Source organism: Marmota monax, unplaced genomic scaffold, assembly GCF_021218885.2.
Source record: "Marmota monax isolate L192 unplaced genomic scaffold, Marmota_monax_Labrador192_F-V1.1 WCK01_AAM20220418_F8-fsc00332, whole genome shotgun sequence".
Classification (NCBI taxonomy): domain Eukaryota; kingdom Metazoa; phylum Chordata; class Mammalia; order Rodentia; family Sciuridae; genus Marmota; species Marmota monax.
The window spans coordinates 935,520-956,860 of NW_026693576.1; the positions used below are offsets into that span (position 1 = coordinate 935,520).

General features: G+C 36.8%; 1 protein-coding gene across 9 annotated transcripts in view; it reads right to left on the bottom strand.

Annotated features, from left to right (window-relative positions):
- Positions 1–734: 734 nt before the first annotated feature.
- The window catches only part of Trmt9b (tRNA methyltransferase 9B (putative)), a 60,054-nt gene continuing 39,447 nt past the window's right edge, over positions 735–21,341 (bottom strand). For 5 of the 9 annotated variants that reach the window (XM_046459262.2, XM_046459260.2, XM_046459259.2 and 2 more), the window contains exons 3-5: positions 19,638–19,792; positions 12,768–12,941; positions 735–7,246 (exon numbers count right to left, since the gene is read on the bottom strand). In XM_046459262.2, the coding sequence (XP_046315218.1) occupies positions 6,213–7,246; positions 12,768–12,941; positions 19,638–19,791 (1,362 nt within the window). In that variant the 5' untranslated portion in view covers position 19,792 and the 3' untranslated portion in view covers positions 735–6,212. Of the gene's footprint in view, positions 7,247–12,767; positions 12,942–19,637; positions 19,888–21,341 lie in introns of those variants that run through there. The other 4 variants (XM_046459267.2, XM_046459268.2, XM_058583960.1 and 1 more) reach the window with 4 other exon arrangements.

Here is a 21,341-nt window from a genome sequence, read left to right on the forward strand (position 1 = left end):
AGGCTTGTAATCCCAGCAGTTTGGGAGCCTGAGGCAGGAGAATCGTGAGTTCAAAGCCAGCCTCAGCAAAAATGTGGTGCTAAGCAACTTAGTGAGACCCTGTCTCTAAATAAAATACAAAATAGGGTTGGGGATGTGGCTCAGTGGTCGAGTGCCCCCAAGTTCAATCCTCAGTACCAAAAAACAAAACAAAGCAAAACAAAAAACCAACAAAAAACAGTGAGGAGACTTTACAATTTACGTAATTTTGAAGCTGAATTGATACTTAAGACATTTACTGGAAGATGAGCACAAGGATGGCTTCTAAAGATAATAACTTGTGGTGTTTGTAAACCAGGAGACTCATGTCCAAGAGAACAAAGCACATGACTGAGGTCTCCTTGATTCTTGACAAAAGATCAGAGCAGAGTGTTACTTTTCATTCATTATCATTTTAGTCTCTCAAGCAGACACTGGAAGGGCCAAACCAATCCTCTGAAAAGATGGAGTCAATTCTGACTTCCCAGGTGAGGAGCTGTCAGGCTACACGATGCCAGGGCACCATCTGCTACTAGATTGCACCCCCTTTGAGCTGTGCTATAGCCACAGCAGTCCCCAACACAAATCCCTCTCTCTGCTGGCAATGATCTGACAACCTACAGATGGAGCACGTCAGAGGCACTTACATTGTAAGCAACATTAAAAAAAATGACATTCTTTCAATATTTGTATCATATTTTCATACACAGCCACTGTGGTGTAGTCTAATACATTTTTATTGATCTTTAAATATGTCCTTTCTAAGTCAATAATATTTTATTAACCCTTTAATCTATCGTTAAGTGGTTAACTTGGTTTCCTTTAGACAAAGATAACAGAATTCCAATGTGAGCGTCCCTGGTCCTGTTGAAGTGTTACGAGAGTTGGCTGTTTGACTCAAATGACACCTGTCCTGTCATACTCGAGAGTGAAGGAAAGGACAATTCTGTTCATCTGGAGATATTTTTTAAAAGTACACCGACACATAACTTAAATAAGCAACCTAATACATATTATAAACATACAAATTATGCCATTTTAAATAATATTTAATATAAAATGTGTCTGTAGTTGGCTAATTCAAACAAAATATCTTCAAGTAATTACAGGAGTCAAGATGGTCTATATCAATTTGTGCTTTAGAACTATTGCTAGCTTCCTCTGGGAAAAGCTGAAGTAACCATATATTGTACGAAAAAAGGTTTTTGCACATTTGACACAAGTACACATGTCAACACCAGAAGAGACATAATAACATCTAACAATCCTCTTTAAATTTTCCTGAAGCAAAAAAAAAATTTTCTATTCCATGAAATACATTTCTATGGTAATTATTAATTTAATGCTTTTGCAAGTATACAAGAGAGCTCTACTTTTTCCTTGGTCGAATGACAGCAAACATTATGTCTACATCTAGGAATATATATATATATATATATATATGTATACATATTTACATACATACATATTTAAGAACATCTAAAGAAAATGGACAGTCTCATACACATATTCAGAGTGTCACAGATATTCCACTTAGGTCCACATTAGTGAGCTTTATGTATTGCCAGTGTTCTATATGAATAGAGTAGAAAAGCAAACCTTCGCTAATGGAACTCCTCTCTATCCATTCATAGAAAATCTAGGTGGAAGTGGTATGATTAGCTCCCATAAGAAAAATGCCTGTCCTTCTCACCAAATTTCTCCTGGGTAAACATAAATGTAATTTGTTCTGGGAATTCAACATTCAGTTACACTGGCTACAGATGAATTGCAGTGACTCACTGTTTTTCCTGTGTGAAGGTAATATCCATAGAAAAAGAAATGTTCCAAGTGGAGAAAATACAGCTTCATGTAGATTAATTAATGAATTTCTCTGGGGTAAGCTTTACTTTTTTCCAACTTCAGTTGAAAGAAAAACAACTATGTATTTGTCTCAGATCCCTGAGACATATTATAGGACAGCTCCGATCCTTCCCAGATAAAGTGACTCATTATCTGTGCATAATCAATTGGGGAAAACCTGTATTATCAAGAGGGGATAGAATATGGGGTATAAATGAAATGATTCACATTCCTATTGTGTCACATTCACATACCATGGGTTCCCTGGTGAATCAAAAACTGTACAATTCAGTCGGTATTTTCTCTTTGATTATCTTAGGTTTCTGTTCGTGCTCTCATGCCAAATATATTCTATTTTCATTACAATTTTAATCTTTGGCTGATGAGAGTTCTTTTTAAATGTTCCCATTCCAGTTTTATACATAACCGAGGTTGCAAATGGAATTTATAATAGCAAAACAGGAATTATAAATCTGAGCTAAGGTCGAGATGAGGGAAATTAAGCATTCCAATCTGGGGCCCACTAAAGCTTCTATAATTCTCTTCTATTCCCTTGCTTTGTCATCTGTTGGATGGGTGTACAATAACAGTTCTCTCTTATGTCGCTTAATGGAAGGAAACCCATTTCATGCATTCGTTTTTTGGAGAAGGCTTACAATTATAGTATTTTAAATCTGAATGTATACCTAGGGGGTGGGGCAATTACTTGTTGTTATGTAATTTCTAATGATAGCATTGTTTAAAATTGCAGATTACAGAATAGGAAACACAGGTGCAATTTCAGAAGGCTAAAAAATAAGTCAGAGCTGAAATATGAAGGGCCTGAATGCCATCCAAAAGAATTTGCATTTTACTCTATAGGACCCATTATTTGGTGAAATTATTTTCACAGAGCATTTGTGCTAGAGGATGTTATTATGCTCAAGGCAAGCTCAGTTAAATACATTTGGGTTTACTTATAATAGGCCTTAAATATGCTTATGTGCATTGTGATTCTACAAGAGGGGGTTTTTATTCTTTTTCTCAAACTAAAGAATGTCACATAGTAATAGACATACAACAAATGTTAAAAAATGTTCCAGTTTGACATGGCAATGTTGGAGATGAAGAAAAGCTAGCTGTTATTATTATTTCAAAATTTTCTATGTAACAGGAAAGGAAAAATGAGGCTTGCCCTAACTTGTTCTTCCTAGGCTAAAACTGGTCCTTCTTTCCCTCTTACTCCCAAACTGAGCATTCCCAGCTCATTTTTAAGGGGTTCCCTCCCCCCCCCCACCAATTTCAACTGTTGAGTTAGACTTTCTGTTCTCTAACCAAATATATACATATACACACACGTGTGTGTGTGTGCGTGCATGTGTGTGTATACACTCATGTGTATATATATATCTACCTGTGCATTCTTTTTTTTTGGCGGCCAATAATAAACAAGTACATTCATGTTCCTGACTAATTTATGCTTTGACTATTTCCTCTCTGGATTACCTCCAGTTTTTGCCCATTCAATCGAAGGTCAGTTTACATATAGAGGAACTCTTGGTATCTAGAATTAGGGAGGAAATAGAAAGGAAAACTGAAATACTGACACTATTCTGCATAGGAATGTGTGATGAGAAAAGGAGACCAAGACAATATAACGGGTCCAAAATATTTGGTTAGTTTGTTAGTTACCTGTTCCATGCTGGTGTTATTTCATTGTTCTGCCAACAACTACAACCCAATAATTTAGAAAGGCTGTTTGTATGGCTTCCAGTATAATGTTGTTTTGGGTGTATACTGTGGTCATGTCAATGCATTTTCCTCTCAAATTATTTGGATGTTTACAGAAAATTCCTCAAATAGCTCAGTGGGCATCAGTGAGCCAGAAAAATTATTTAAAAGCCTCTCCAATAATCCTGCAAACTCTCCCTTCTATGTGAGATAGTGGGGTTCCACACTGATGCCAGCAAGTAAAAGAGAAGGAAGCAGAAGGACACTCTTTGATCCAGTGTTAACAATGAAGAGAATTTTAAAAGTTCTTCAGCTAGATCAGTAAAATCTAGAATCAAGCCAGTGGAGGCTGACCAAACACTTACAAATACGTTGTCTACATTTGTACTTATTTATGACTTGCATTTCCTTTTGAGGACAATTCTAAAGATGAACAAGATTTTTACATGGTCAGGATATTTACATTAGTTTGGCTCTTTAATGGCCTCCCATCGCCCCTCCCCTCCAATCCAAAGGCAAAAGCTGAATTTAAGGGTTTTTCATATGGATATCCCAAAGACAGCTTATCAGCCACAGGTTAAATATTTATGCACAAATGATTTTTGATGCATAGATTTCTTGTACTCTACAGATGAAGAGCAAAAATATTGCTATTATCAGTGGATTTTATTTACAGCTCTGTCAAAATTATGTGAAAATAATTATCTCCCAAGAATCATTCTAGACATCTTTCTATACAAATTGGAGTGAGTGTGTGTGTGTGTGTGTGTGTGTGTGTGTGTGAGAGAGAGAGAGAGAGAGAGAGAGAGAGAGAGAGAGAGAGAGAGAGAGATTGGTCATACAGATTAGCTCAAAAGCTATTCTGGCAAGTCTGATAAACTGAATTGCATGTAATGACCTTTAAATAGTAGGCTACTACCCAGAAAGAGATGACTTCAAGCTCAAATTTCTCATAGCAAGGCTAGGATTAAAGATGTGACAACAGACTTCAGAGAGAGGAAAAATCCATTCATCATAAAAAGGCCATTAAGCTCCAGTTGTAAGAACATCTTTGACTCAGAATCTTTTATTTCCACCAAGAAAACCACTTATGCTCATAGTTTAATATCCTAATTTGAAAAATGGAAGACACACTAAATTAAATTTTAATTTATACTGCACTTCTATGTCTGCTTTCTTTGTTTCTCTAATGCAAAATATGCACCAAATGATACAAATCATATGTATCATTTCCATCAGAGAATCTCACCCACCAAAACAGTGATGACGCAATCTTATTTTGAAGCCAAAAGATAGAAATATTAATAATTTGCAGATGCACTTTGAAAATAATCCTTGAAATTTCTTCAAAACAACATCATTTTAGGTTACAGCACAATAGCTGATGGAAAAGAGAACTCCAAAACAAATGATATTCACGAGTGTTTTAGTTAATTTTTTAGTGGGAAAATAACACAAAATTGGATTTTCACACAGGATTACAGTGGTCCTAGAAATAAAAAGGTTTTTCAATTTCTCCTCATTAAGGAAGTGAGACCATATTCCTGGGTCAATTTGTTTGTGTTTGTCCTGTCTCTAGTTCAGTCTTGATTATCTTTATGTCTCAGAATCCATGACATGGATTTAAAAATCTTTTTTATTTTCTTTGGGTGGTTCTGGGAATTGAACCCAGGGCCTCATGCATGCTAGGCAAATGTTCTACGATGATCTACATCCTCTATCTCTCCAAGGTTAAATTAAATAGATGCAGTGATCCCACAATACCCAGACTATTCATTTCTCTGTAAAGTGGAAGAAATTCAACTTTTAGTAATAGGAATTAGTTCTACCTAAAATCACTAATATAACTAATAGAATGTGGTCATCTTCAATAAGATCAATGCCCAGATCTTGTTTTTTAAAAATCCAACAACATATCCCAGTTATAACCCCCAACCAAGGCCAAATATCCAGCAACTTTGCAATCTATTTGTCCTCAGAGCTAAAATAAAACAGTGCTTCAACTAGTCTCTCCTAGTTTCACTTCAAAAGAAAAGGAAGTTTCCTTTTGAAAAGAGTCCCTATAACACTACCTGTTTCTTTTTTCCTTGTCTCTCAATTTTCTGAAGACTTTAAGTAGAAGTCAGGCCTTGACAATAAAATATCCCATCATGTATCAATATTCTGTTCATCTGAGAAACACAATAGGTTTCCTTGTTATCTTACACATAGAGCTAAATTATTACCTGAGAACCAGAATTTACCCCCTTACTTTATAAAAATACTGTTTTTAAAGGGTTACTTAACAGCAGAATCTTTTAAAATCAATATGTAACACTGAAAACTAATATACATATATTCTCATAAGAATTTCATCGTTGGGGGGGAAAATAAAATCTAAACTGTACTGAAGTGCATCGTCTATTGCTTCTTCAGATCTTTTTATATACACTTAAGCACAAATATACTGTGTGAAATGCTTTAGGTGCAAGGTGTTGTGCTTACCCAAAGATTTAAAAGATTATCAGTTCGTAGTATTTATGGAGCAAAGCATATGTGGGTTTAAAAATAATAAAATTGGATGCAAATTTAGGTAACCATTCATAACTTAGTGAAAAGATCGTGGTTCATCTTTTGGAGAAGTTGTCTCTGAAACAATCCAACTAATCACAACTTTCCTTTTTCTCTGCAATAATACACCAGTTGCCATGATCATTTCCGGAGCTCAGAATACGGAGCTCGGTCACGTTCTCCTGCAGCAGGTCACAGAGCTCACCTTCACGAAACACATGGTAGTAGCGCATGAAGGCTCTGGAATCCAAAATGTCAGGCTGTTGTTCTTGGACAGAAATTGTGTCATCTGGGTTGGAATCTGTAGAGTCGATGGTAGAAATCCTTCTCAATATTTTACTGGCAGAAGGGTTGCCTTCCTCTAAGCTACCTGCAGTCACATGATTCTCATTGGTATTGGTGCTGTCCCGAAGGCTCCCCTCTCCATTTCTCTGATTTTCTCCTTGATGGTCTCCATTTAAGTGCTTTGAAGTACCTGAAGCTCTCAGCCACTCCAAGTGTTTTTGAGAAGTTTCTACAAACACTTCCTCATCGAAGCTTGATGCTTTCGTTGAAAATGGCTCTTGGTGATCCAAGTCTAAACTGGAATGTCGAGAAGGCTGGATGGATACAGGGCTATTGGCCCAAACTTCTGTGGTTTTCAAGGGTCTCACTTTTTCAATTTGCTTCCGCAGAGTGGACTCATCCAAAGATCTGGAGAAAAACCATGAACGAAAAGATCTTCCTAATGTGTTATAGATGCCATTTTCTTCCTCACCTTCCTTTGAAGTGTTTCCACAACAGGTCCTAGCCATAACAGGTTCATAGTCCACGCTGTCGGACCGTTTGGAATCACATCGCTCTTTAAAACAAATGGAACAGCCATACTCAGGGCAAGGGGGGTGGTAGGGATGGCTTGTTTCTGGATGTCCACACTGCCTCTTTCTCCCGGACTGGCTGGATTCTGAGAAGGGCTGGGAACAGAAGGCCCTGTTCCAAGGAACAAGCACATCTTGCTTCTCAAAATGTCGGTTCTTTTGTTCCATTGCCCAAACATAAATCATCATCTGTCCTCTGGGAACTAAAACCCTGGCCATTTCTTTTATTGCTTGGATTCTTCTTTGTTTTGTAGAAAAATGGTGTATAACTGAAAAAGAGAAAACTAGATCTCAATGTGTGTATACACACATAAACACACTTAACATACATACATAATATGTTTGCACATAACAATGATGAAATTTTTACATATAGTAAAACCTCCTTCTTTCCTACATGGGAGGAGAGATGGAAGAAATAGCATAGGTTTTGGGGGATATAATTTTTGCTTTGGCTTCTGTACTTTTAGGCAGCTAATCTTGGGCCAGTTATTTAAATACAATCGATTTTAAGTTTCTTAAATCATAACAAGAAGCCTAGAATAAATAACCTCTGAGATCCCATTCCAAAATCCTGTGAATTTTGTTAACCAGAGGGTCAGGTCTGAATTACTAAAATTGTAAGGAATACTAAGTTAGGTAAGTGTTTTCTGGTAGGATTTTATAAAATGACTCACTGCTTTAATGAATGATTGTACTTCTATAGCAATAAAAAAATTAACATCACTAATTATTAGTGTCAATAAAATTAATAAAGCAAACAAAAATCAAGAAAAATGTTAAAGATTGCTTTTCTGTCTAAATAATATCAAAGATACGTCAGCCTACCACAAATCCAAATGATTACATGTTTTTTAAAATGCTAATATACTATTGTGTGTAGTTAAACAAATAAATTGGTAGATTATCATTTTGCTTCCAATCCCTTCAAAATGAACCTCAAGCAAAACTGCCTTTATCTAGGCTTATTTTTATCCAAAATATGTAGAAAGTGTTAGTCTGTTAGTTCTTGGAGGAATCTAATCACAGTATTGTGTCAAGAGAAAACATCAAATTATTTTTCTAAACACAAGTGCACTATATATCTCAGTGAGAAAAGGAGTCCCAAGCAAAGCTGGGAGACTCTGGCTCCCATATGAGCAGTAAGGGCAGACAGTGGCTAACACCACTGCTCTAAAGCTCACCATAATCTTGCTGTCAGTAGTGATTTTAGGTATATTAATGTCTGCAGTTTACCTGCCACAGAGATATATTAAGTATCTAAAATGAGACTCATGTGTAGATAAAACCGTTAAAGGCAGTTCATGCAAGAGGCAAACTGTATTAATAGCCATCAGATTTTTATTCCAATCAAGAGCATACAAACCCTGCTATCTTTACCATGCAGCAGTGTGAGAAAGCTAGAGGTGTGAGGGTTAGATGTGTTGAACAACAAGACACCAGCATATTCCAACCCAGATCTATCAAGAGCTAGCCTTGTGATCTTTGACCAAGCACTCTGTCTTACTAGGCCTTAGTCTTCTTTTCCCAGTCCCCAGAAAGAGGGCCCTTTATGGACCCTCAAATGCTTCATTTGAAAGCATATTTTTCTAGAAGTAGTTCTTTGGTCAGTGAGCTACAAGGAGGCCTAGGGGTCAGAATTGAGAAAGACGCAATGCATTGCTGATGTTTATATCTTATCTACCACTGTTCAGGGCTGTTGACCTCTCCCATAACCTGTGCCTGATGCACTCTAAAATTTATACGGGTACTTTTTTTTTTTTCCAAATTTTAATTTGTTATATATGACAACAGAATGCTTTACAGTTCATATTACACATATAGAGCACAATTTTTCAGATCTCTGGTTGTACACTATGAGTACGTTTCTAAAATACAACCTATTCTCATTATTCACAGATTCTGTATTTGCAAATTTGCCCACTTGCTAAGATTTATTTGTAACCCTCCAAAATGAACAGTCCCAGACTCTCAGGGTCATTCATTAGCTTGTGCAGAGAAGCAATTTGAGCCTTTCAAAGAACATGTTCCCAGCTGAGGTGGAACAAAGTAACCATCTCATTTTAATTTCAACTCTAATACTGTAAACAAGTGCTCTTTTCATGGTCTATTTAGTTCCCTGTTTAAAACAGCCTCCAAGCATAGCACTGTCCTATTGTCTGGGCTCCTAAGCACAGAGGCTGTGACATAATGTGCCCCAGGGAGAAAACACAGGAGCTATATGCACTTCATCCAGGCATGACTGAGAATGCTGTTGGCATGAGCTTAAAATTAAAGTGAATTTAAACAGAAACATACATAAAACAAGTTTATATATCAATTGGTTATTGACAAAGATATATATTGACAAAAATGCTAACCAGCAGCTTGCAGGAATCCCATCCTGTATTCCTTCTGGGGTCACAAATACCCACAAATTTCCTAATTTTGTGTTCATGGGAACTTTTATAGAACATAATTCATGTGACTAGTGACAATTTATTGTGTTGCTTTACAAAGGCTATCAAAGGAAAAAAAACACAACTGAATTATTTTATGGTAGACTGATAGGTCTCTGATATTTCAGGATTCCATTCAGCTTCCAAAGAAGTTTTATATTTTAAGAAAGAAAGTCTTTATTGATTTATTGATGAGTAAGTAACAATTCACCTCTAACATATTTTCACCCAGAAAAATCTGAATATTAAACATGTAATAAGTAACAACTTTAAATCAACGTTTTGGAGGAAAAAAAAGGTTAAAAATAAAGATTTCTTCATTACATATAAAATGCGACACACATGCATATACATAATCTATTAAGAAGCATTGCAAGTGTATTTGCAATGGGACACAGAATTTATCCGAAATATCAATGTCAGGAAACTATGTTGAACTTTTAAAAGATGAAAAGAAGTCTCCCTGTTTATAAATCATAATAAAAAATAGCTTAAAGGCTGTTTTTTTTTTCTATAGCAATATTTTCCTGCTAAGATGCTAAGAGCCTAGAAAATAGATAGGTTGAATTCAATTACTGGACTCCAGAATCAGGTGAAAAGTGACACAAGATTACCTTTAAGGTCCTGTCATATCTTGATATTTTATGATTTACTGTTATTTAATTTTAAGAGTGTGGTGTTTATCTCTCTAAGCATAAAGAAGTTATAGGCTTAGTGTAAAACCCTAACCCTACTGACATTTGGGTATAGATAATTCTCTGCTGTGGGGAAGCCCCCTTAGATGACATTAGCACACATTCACCTACCCATTTTAACCATCAAAAATATCTCCAGACATTGCCAAATGTCCTGGAGGGATGGGGGAGAGGAGTAAATAACCCCCCAGTTGTAACTTTATTTATATGTGGTGCTGAGAATCTAACCCAGCTCCTTACACATGCTAGGCAAGTGCTGTACCACTAAGCTATAACCCCAGCCCCAGAATGTTTCTTTTTCTAATGTGTCAGTAACACATGATGAATATATAACTAGGCATGATTCTTATCTCTCATATTATTATTAAGAGATACCAAAAAGTAAAATTTTCATGTAAAGATAAGCAAAACGTGCCAAATAAAAAATTTTAAATAGGGAAAATAGAAAAATGTAGACACGAAGAGTCTACTGAAATTTCTCATACTTTTGTTCTAAATGTGAAACATAACTGAAAATGACCATACCCCATTAATTCATAGTTACAATTTATAAAAAGATGTGCTATTTTTCCACCTAAGGGAGAGTCTTAAATTGGAATAGCAATCAGGTGTGCTAGTCGTTTCTGTTGCTGTAACAGATTACCACAGACTGGGTAAATTATAAACAATACAAGTTTATTTGGCTCATGGTTCTGGATGCTGAGAAGTCCAAGATCAAGGGACCAGCATCTGGCAAGAGCCTTCTTGCTGCATCATAACATGGTGGGGAGCATCCCATGGCCAGGAAAGAAGAAAATCTGCCCAACTGATCCTTTCATTTGAGGTCAATTTCCATGATAACGAAACCACACCCACCATACCACCCTTAATACATTCACAAGGGGCATGCCCTCTTAAACTCGTAAAGGTCCCACCTCTTAATATTATTATGATGGAAACTAAATTTCAACATGGGTTTTAGAGGGGACATTCGAATCATAGCATCAGGTACACTCCATTTTCTCTGAGGAAAATAGAGGATTATCCAGATACACAAGGAACATTTACTCAAAGTCAAAAAGCTGGTCAATATTCTCTTCCTCAGCAATGGCTCCGTGGCACAGCCTGAATGTAGATATCCTCAATGGTCCTAAAACTAAGGCAAATGAAAGAACAAAGAGAACTCCCTCTGATCTCTAGTTCTTTCGGTGGAATGACTAAGCCATAAACTTTTCCCACAAAAGATTCAAAACATTGCCTAATGTTGCTTCCTTCAACAAGAATCTTAGTAATGTTTATGTTCCCCCAAGATTCATGTCCAGGTCCTACCCCCAGCGTGATGGTGTTAGGAGGCAGGAGTTCTGGGAAGTAATTAGACTTAGATGAGGACACAAGGGAGGGTCCCCATGATCAGCATAGTGCTATCATATGAAACGACCTTGTGAAGACATCGCAATAAGGTAGAAGACAGCAGCCATCTATTAGCCAGAAAGAGAGCCTTCACCAGAATTCAACTCTGTTGGTACCTGATTGCTCTGACTCTCACCCTTTAGAATTGTGAGAAATAAGTGTGTGTTGTTCAAGCCATCCAGTCTGTGATATTTTGTTACTGCAGCCTGAACAGACTAATTCTTACAACCAAATGGACTAAACAGTTTCAAGTGTAGAGAAGTAAGATGTCACAGAGCAGGTTCCCATGGCAACCACCTCTTGTCAGTTCTAATCAGTTCCAAGGTTATGGTATCTCGGCTGGCATCCCTAATTGTGCATAGTAATGTAGTTGAACCAACCAAATCCTCATGTATTTCAGGAAAGAGAAAATAGTCTTATTCTGTATTTCTTCATGAATAGTAGTAGTCAGTTTTATGTAAGTTCATTTTGCTTTGATAAAGTTGTTATATTCAAATAGACTAATTTTTAAGTGTTTTGGAGCAAGTAGTTGACTCTGAAAAAGATTTTCCATTGCAAAAGAGCATATCATGTGATTCCCTTAAATATAAGGTTTCTTAGCACATTTATAAATGACTAACATATTAGGTATCAGGAATATATTTCAAGCACTTTTTTTCTTTCTTACTTTTTTTGGTATATGTGTTTTCTGGGCATATTTGTTGGAAAAATATGAGGAACTCGTTCCCTACACTCATAAACAATCCCTGGCATTAAGGAACAGAATGGCATCTGGGACCAGGTGGAACCCAACTTCTCCAGGAACTTGAGTACCAGTAAATGGCAGTTGATCTTGATAACATTTGGTTTTATTAGTCTTAGAATTATGTTAATAAAGGGCACTATTGTAGCCTGAAAAAGCCAATATGATGCCCCCAAATCTACTTCATTTTGGAGGAGCCTGGCTTCATTTCAATAGAACAAAGTACCATTTTCAATGAGCAAGATTTCTCTAATATTTCCTTATTCATTAGTGAAAGAAATGGGAATTAATTACCAAAAAGAATAGAATAACAGCTTAAAGGTTTAAATAGTTATAACAACATATGTACCATAAATGTATTTGAGATTAGCCAAATAACTCAAGCAGCTGAAATATTTTTAAAAATTAGATAAAATGGATTACATGACCACTCTATATACAGAATAAATGTTGAGTCATGAGAGTAGCTTCAACCATGTAAGTTATTCTCATGGCAAAATATGAACATGTGGCCCTGCTGCCTTACCTCCTATGGAGATGATGGCATCGAAGCCCTGATCCCTAAAGGGGAGATTAAGGTTGTCACATACCATGACTTCACATCCTCTACTCCGGGCAATCTCTACCAATGGTCCACAGTAGTCACAGCCCAGGGTATGTACCTGGCTGTTTACTTTAAGATACTTTCCAGTTCCACACCCTATAAAAGAAAAACCTGTGTTATATGCAATCTTTAATAGAGAGTGGAAAATAATTTTTCTCACAACAATCAATATGAAGTTTACATTAAATCACCAAGGTAGAATATGAGTGTGAAGGTATTCACGGAGGCAAAGGAAGAGGCTTCAGAGAGCACTCACATACTTTCATATAGAAGAGAAAAGAGAAATGGAATGGAAAAAAATATTTCTTGAATAGTCACTGAGTTAATGCCCTTAGGACTGACTGAGCACACTTGCATAACTAGACATGTTAGCTAGCCCATTGCTGGGAATGACAGTTTCAGCAACCTGAACGAGGGACAGACAGGGTATAGTCTCTGCCTTAATGTGTATTCCCATTGTGCATGTGTGTATATTATAGCATTTGTTCTCCTGATGCTTCTCCAAAGATTCTTATCATTTGCCCACTAGGTTCAACTACTGCCATCAACTTTCAGTAGCTATAAATAAAAGAATTTACACAATAAAACACACTCTTAAAATTTTTTAAATCTGAAAGGGGTGTTGCAGCTCAGTGGTAGAACGCTTGCCTCGAATATGTGAGGCACTGGGTTTGATCCTCAGCACCACATAAAAATAAATGAATAAATAAAATAAAGGTATTGTGTCCATCCACAACTAAAAAAATATTAAAAAACAAAGATGGCTCATGTGGACTTCTTAAAATTTTTCGAAAATCTAAATATGAATAAAAAAAAAGAATTGTTAACATCATTTCATTCAATTATTATATTATTGCCATTACTTATCAGCTTTGGTAATACGTCATGACACTCCTTAATAACTCCTCCTTAATAGGTGCTTTTCAAACTTCTAAAAAAAAAAAAAACAATTTAAAGTCCTCTGATGCCAGATGAGACAGTGGAGAGCATATGGATAAATTTAACATTTCCAACATTATTATCTCAATGAGAATGACTGAGGTCTTAGAAATGTTAGATCTCACAGCCCCTGTTCCTAATGCTTATGAGAAAAAGCCCCATTGTTTGAAGGTAATCATGGGGAAAATATATTTCACCATGTATTTTAAAATTGAAATCCTGTATATTTCAAAGATGATAGTTATACTTAAAAAATCTTGCAAACTCATTTGCTTATTTATTGGCTTGAAAGATATATTTGGAAAAATGAAAGAGAAAAATCACTTTAAAGATACTAATAAAAACAGGTTAATAAACCATTACTGCTGGAAGGAACTATTCAGAAAACATTTAGTAAAAAAGAAGAAACTGAGGTATTTTCAAATTTAAACAGTGTCTGATACATTTCCAATGTCCTGGCATCCTTGATTTATCCCATATTCATTTCTAATGACATTAGATTTATCCCATATTCATTTCTAATGACATTCACTTTTAAAGGTAGTAGTGGAACTTCCAAATATGATGCAATTATCCATATTCTAAGTGCATACACTGAGATGCGAATGAGGGGAAGATTCCATCCTCACAAAGAAATCAAGAATATTGCCAGGCTAAATTGTTCCATTATTTTCAATGTAAATCAGAAGCTGAATACTGTGGCACGCTTCAGTCCACAATAATCACGCTCCTTTACAAAATCTCATTAAATGATAACGCTGCATAGTACTAAAGAGAGATACGAGGAACTGTCTGCATGCTTACAGTCTCCTGGATTTTGTATTCTGCACCACACTATGGTTAAAGGAGAGAACAGATAATTGTCTCAATTCAACAAAATGTTTTGGTCCAGTATGGGCAAATATTTGCTGATATACTAATACAAACATTCTCTCCAAAGTTTTGAAAAAGAATCACATTTTTAAAATTGAGAGTTCTAGACTAAAATCTTCTCTGAAAGAGAATTCTCTTTTCCTATGACAAAAAAAAAGGCAAATGCTATATGCATTTTATACACAATTTCTTAAGTCGAGGAATGAGGAAATGTTTTATTCTATTAGGCATGGTGTCTGCTGTATGGGATTTAGTCAGTCAAAAATGACTATTGATACTGAGAATAAATACTTTGAGAGTTAAGAGGCAAATGGAATCCTAATTATTGACAAGTTAATTTTTATGTACACAAAAATAACATTTTTAAGGGGCTGGGGTTGTGGCTCAGTGGCAAGCAATTGCCTAGCATGTGTGAGGCACTGGGTTGGATCCTCAGCACCACATATAAATAAAGAAAGAAAGAAAGAATAAAGGTACATCAACAAGTAAAAAATATTAATTTTTTTAAAGATTTTAGGATACTTTTCTTTGGGGTCAGGAAAAAAAAGGGAATTTTTCTCAAAAAAAAAAAAAAAAAATCCAGCTCTGGACTTTCTCCTACTTTCTAAATTCATGCAAGTGAAGATTTCAAAGCACACAATGCCCTCCATGTCTGATGCACTTAAAATTGACCGAGGTGGGGGAGTGTTAGGGAAGAATAGAGGTACTTTGGATTAGACAGAGGGGAGTGAAGGGAGGGGAGGGGATACCGGTAAGAAGGATAGTAGGACGAATTGGATATTATTACCCTATGCACATGTATGATTACATGACCAGTGTAATTCTACATCATGTACAACTAGAAGAATGAGAAATTATACTCCATTTATGTATGGTGTGTTTCAGGTCAAGGTATTGCCATAATTGCCCAGGTCACAGTATTGCCTGAAAGTACTGTGGTGTTCCTGTTCTTTGAAGTTGTTTTAAGTTAGGCCACATTTCCTGCTCCTTTACTCCCTGATTCCAAGATTTAGCTTCCCTCTGAGAGTGCCTGCCACACACCTCCGCCAATCAGCTTGGCTAGGGCACTGGGTGATGCGGTGAATAACATTTCAGTTAACTAAAAGCTTCCCACTAAACTTGTGAAACTGCCTAGACATTTCCAGTCTGGGAATTGGAACCTGGTTACTGCTGAATTTTGTTTTACTACCATGTTTGACTAGTTTTAACTCATTATAATTAATTATAAATTGCTAATGTAATAACCAGTCAAATTAAACAGCATAACAGTCGGTTTGGCAACATAAAAAAACTAGAAATCAACTTTCCTTATGAAGATAGTCATATTATCAGGTTGTCTTTTCTTCTGCTCATCCCTTTGGACTCCTTTCTTTCATTTTCTTCTATTTCTTCCTTAACTTTATTTTATAATATATCCTTCCTTTTGTCATCAAAACATTACTGCTTATTGACTAGTTTAAAAGTGTGAATTATACAAAATTCAAAACATATGTACAAACGGGCAGAGAAATATTTGTTACCGATCCAATTGTTGGTTCCCATTAAAGTGTTCAAAGAATATTATTTGCTCATAATTTGTAGCAGTAAAGTACATAAAATAACATACTGTTTGTTAATTTGTATATAAAATAACATATTGTTTGTTAACTTGGCACTATTAGTATAAAATGCTATGTAGTTTTAAATCTTACTCAACTCTACAAATGCCCAACCGTACACATTCCTAGAGGCACAAAGATACTTATATTTACATAACCTATCCCAAGGTACATAAGAAGCTAAGAGCATGGTTACCTCGGGCATGGGTTTATTTGGTACCAGGGACTGGGATGAAGATGTTTTGCACCCTTATGTGTCTTTGTTGCTGAACCTTGTCAATGGATTGCCTATCAAAATATCTTTAAGCAGTTTGTAAACAGCAACTTAAAAAAAACTATTTGTTCATATCCTTTTCCCATTTTCTTTTGGTTGTCATTTTTTTGTGTGTGTGTTGGGGGAGATACCAGGGATTGAACTCAGGAGCACTAGGCCACTGAGTCACAACGCCAGCCCTATTTTGTATTTTATTTAGAGACAGGGTCTTACTGAGTTGCTTAGTGCCTTGCTGTTGCTGAGGCTGGCTTTGAACTGGAGATCCTCCTGCCTCAGCCTCCTAAACTGCTGGGATTAAAGATGTGTGCCACTGTGCCCAGCTTGGTTGTCATTTTTCTTCCCCCTTTTGAAATTATTTTTTTCGTCTAACTGAAACTCTGCACCCTTTAACCAAAAACTTCCCATTTCCCTCCCCTCCCTCCCCAGCCCTGCCCCAGCCCTTAGTAACCACTATTCTATTCTCTGCTTTGCAAGTTCAACTTTTTAAAGTTGTTGCATATAATTGAAGTCATGCAGTATTTTCCTTCTATGCCCTGCTTATTTCACTGAACATAACATCCTCCAGGTTAACCCTACTATAACAAATGATAGGATGTTGGGCCTTTTTATATTGACTTAAAAATGTCTTGGAGATTAAGAAAATAATGTATTTTTTTTCCTATCAGATGTGTTGCAGATACTTCAGGTTGTTTTTTGTCTTTTGATTTCATTTATATATTTATCTAGATTTTTGTCTTACAGTATTTTTTAGTTTCCATGGGAGTGAAAGTTATCAATACAGTTGATCTTTGTTCCTAATAGATTCATCTTTGCTTATTCTTTTGTATGTTAAAATTTACTTGTAACCCTAAAGTCTGAGCACTTGCATGGTCGCTCTCAGATATGTGCATTGACACAGCAGCCCAAACTTTGACCTGCCCAAGATCCTTGTATCGGGCCTTCCTGTTTCAGCTCTCCTGCTGTTGCCAGGGGAGATCTAAGTGGAGCTGCATTGATCCTAAGCACTTAGAATGGCGTTGGGAGAACTTGTTAAGCCAGGTTTCAGACACAACCGCAGCTGATCTTTGAACGGAGCTGTCTACACCACCCCAGGACATACTGTTCTTGTTAACTGGGCCAAAATGCAATTTTCTGGAATGAAATTCACCAGTCTTTGCAACAGTTTGTGGGACTCCTCTTCCCCCTTAAAACTGTCCAGAGACTGAGAATGTGCCTATTTCCTTTCTTATAATCATAATTCCTGACAAACAAGTGGTGTAATTAGCAACCTGCCTTGCTATTTATGCTATAAAAGCAGGCATCTTCTTGCAAAACCTAAGAGCACAGTTTCATGGCTACTTAAATTCAGTGTCTCCTGGATTCCAATCCTAATAAGTCCCAAAATACATGTAATTATCCTTTGTTCTTGACTAGATTGATTTTTATCTCAGTCAACACTATAAATAAGTGTTCTTTCCATAATCTATCGAGTGCCATGTTTTTTGCACTTTTGTGATTATTTTGTTGGTGATCTTTCTTTTCAAACGGCCCCCAAATAGTCTAGTCTTTCAGAACAGAAGAAAGCTATGAGGTCTTTTAGGAACAAACTATGGAAATGATACGCTTTGTTCAAGTATGAGTTATAATGTGCTGTTGTGAGTTCAGTGTTAATGAATTAACAATAGATAGTAAGTGAGATGCCTTTAAACAGGAACTCAAGGTTATGCATTGATACACTGACAAAAATGTTGTGACCAAAGCCTTACAGGAACCCTTCCTATAATTCTTCTCAAAACAATGTTTCAGTATTCACTAATTCTGTATTTATGAGAACTTCGTAAAACATGAATACCACGAATGATGACAATTCTATTTTCTTTTATAATTTTAGGTGTGTGTGCATGTGTATTATATGCATAGAGGCCATTTGCTTTGGAAAATATTTTAAAATAAACTAATCATCATCTAGTCCTTCAATGATTTCATTTTCTTATATCTTTGCTTCATGTGGAACTTATTTTGGTGAAAGCTATAAGAAAGTAACTCTCTTATTACATGTACTATTGTGCCAAAGCCATTTATTGAAGACCCACCCCCCTACTAATTTTAAGGTCTTGGTACTTTGCTTAGATTGTGGGTAGTAAGAGTTTCAGAATCACTGCGTCTTCTGAAATCCAGCTGGTTTCTTTTTTCCCCCTTATGAGGTGCTGGGGACTGAAGCCAAGATTTCATGTATGCAGAGCACATACTCCACAACTGAATTCCATCCCCAACCTCTGAAACCAGATTTATTTTAAAAAATTTATATTACAGCGGTATTTTTCAAAGTCTCCTAATTTCAATGTGACATGTTCCTCTTCCAAAAATTCCACACTGTTTATAACCATATAACAAGCCAGGAACTGTGGACATGTATGTGTTTCTCTTACCCTTATTGAGTGGGTCAACTAGACTGAGAGATTGTAAATGCAGACTTAACGACTCTTATGGGCACAGTCAATGGCGTAATTGCTAGAAAGCAGTATCAGATAGGCATGCCTCAGTGGGAAACCAACCCATGTTAATTTTAGTCTTAGATCTACTGAGCTGTGGTTTATCACTTCTTGATTCAGAAAGATATAGCGCTAAAGTCTTTCAGACAAATCAGTGATTGTGAAAATGTTTTCCATTTAAAGCTATGCTCTAATAACAAAATAACTACATAATAAAAGAGAAGAGGTATCATGAGATTAATAAAAGGATATAAGACCTCTTCCATAGCCCCACGATTCTGGCTCTTTTACCCAAGGTGAGTCTCTACTATAAAACACATTTTATAAATATGACCATCACTACATATGAAATTATCATTGTCACTATCGTTTCTATCTTATTCATTCAATTGATTAGGTCAGCTTTGGTGGAGAATGTGCAAAGATGGACACTACCTAAATGTGGGTTTGAGGCTGTGCTCTATCTGCTTTGTGACTTGATGGTATGCATTTCTGCTATAAAAAGAGAATATTCTAGGAACGGGCAGGCCAAGGGCACCATTTCAGGCTTCTTGTTACAATAAAAATGAAAAATGAATCTGAAAAGAACAGGCGTGACAGAATATATGTCATGCTAGGGGGCACAAGCCTGGATTACCGATGTCAGCGACGAGGCTGCCTGGCTTCTGCTCCTGGAGGAACTGGCGAACTCGGGGCCAGGCTTTGCTCTGCAGGTCGCTGAAGTAGGGGGCCGTGTTCTCATACACATCATGCACGTGCTGCTTCTCCAGCAGGGCAGCTTCATGATCCATCCTGGGGAAAGCAGGACCCACCCAAGGCAAGCAGGTCAGAGAACGCACCAGAGGCGGCTGAGGGAGGTGCAGACTTCCTGAACTCGGGACCTACAACTGCAAAAGTGGTAGGGTTCTTACGCTTTCTCCATGCTGCAAGGAAACTTTCATGTAACCCCACGGTTGACAAAAGATTAGCAAAGTATGCATTTGCTAATCTTCAGAAAAGAATGGTTGGGGAATGAGCTAATCCTTGTAAGTTCCTGTGCAGATGAATTCTTAAATTTTGGAAGCTTAGGCACATTCTTACCAAATGGTTCACTTCCGATAAGATCATTCTATCTGATGCTAAATAGATTTTAACGTTTTATAACGTTAATCAAGAAGCCCTAGGAATTTTACCTTTTTAATGTCTTTGGATTTCAGCCATTTTTCCACATCCGTTACTGCTTCTGTTTTAAATAAGGTGCTGATTTCTTGCCTGAATTACTTCAACAGTCTGCAAATGCATTTTCTAACTCTTCAATGCTTTTCCCTCAATTATGCCTTAACTATTTGTGTTTCTTCCAATGTTACCACTTCTCCAAAGGCATTTTATAGTGCAGTTGGTGTAGGAGGTCATGCAGAGCCTTTCTGATCTGGCCTCAACTTACCTCTTAGGATTCATTTCTCACATCTTCCCCCTGGGTATCAAAGAGCCTGGAACACCCAATGATCCATGGTTTCTCATAAGTGATACATTCCCTGACATCCAGGGCCCTGAATAGATTCTGTGCTTTATGCGGCTGACTTCTATTCATTCTTGGCATAAGCCTCACTTCCTCCAGGAAGGCTTCCCTGACCTTCCTTGTGAGACGGGGTCAATTAGAAAGGAATAAGAATGGTACAAGGGCAGGTCCTGCTTAGCACTTAATCCTTTATTCTAGTGTGACATATGAGTGAGGGGCAGCCCAGGGAAAAGGCCCTTTTTGGTGGCTTTTACCAATCAGCATTAAAGTATTTTCAATAATTAAAAAACCCATTTGTCCCTACTTGTGCCTAACAGCTAGCTCAGCACTTTCCCTTGGACAATTGCCTCTCTTGTATATCTATATGTGTCACGAAGTTCTGTGATAGTTGTATTTAGATATGCATTTCTACCATTAGCTGGAAGGCCCTAAAGGGCAGGGACTTGTCTTATATAATGCTGAATCTTTAGCACTTAGGCAGAGTAGGCCCCCAACAAATGTCACACAGGAGAATGAGGCAAAGGGGGGGACCCTCCACTGCCAAGAGTGCTTGTTCAGTGTGACAAAAGGAAAGTATTGTCCCTGGATAGCTTCTGTCCTCTCTTCCCTACCTCCAGCCTGTGAAGTGGGAGGCACTTGGGTAAAATGGCATCTACCAGGTCATGTCACTGTAAAGTACCTTTTATAAATTTAACAAATATCTGGTGGAGAGATACTTTGTGACTCCCACGCATTCTGTTTTTCATATGTTCATCTCCCGTTTAAGCATCCACTGTTGATTCTTGCACAAAACAATCATTCCCACCAGTATCACCAAATTCCCATGTACCTAATTCCATCATT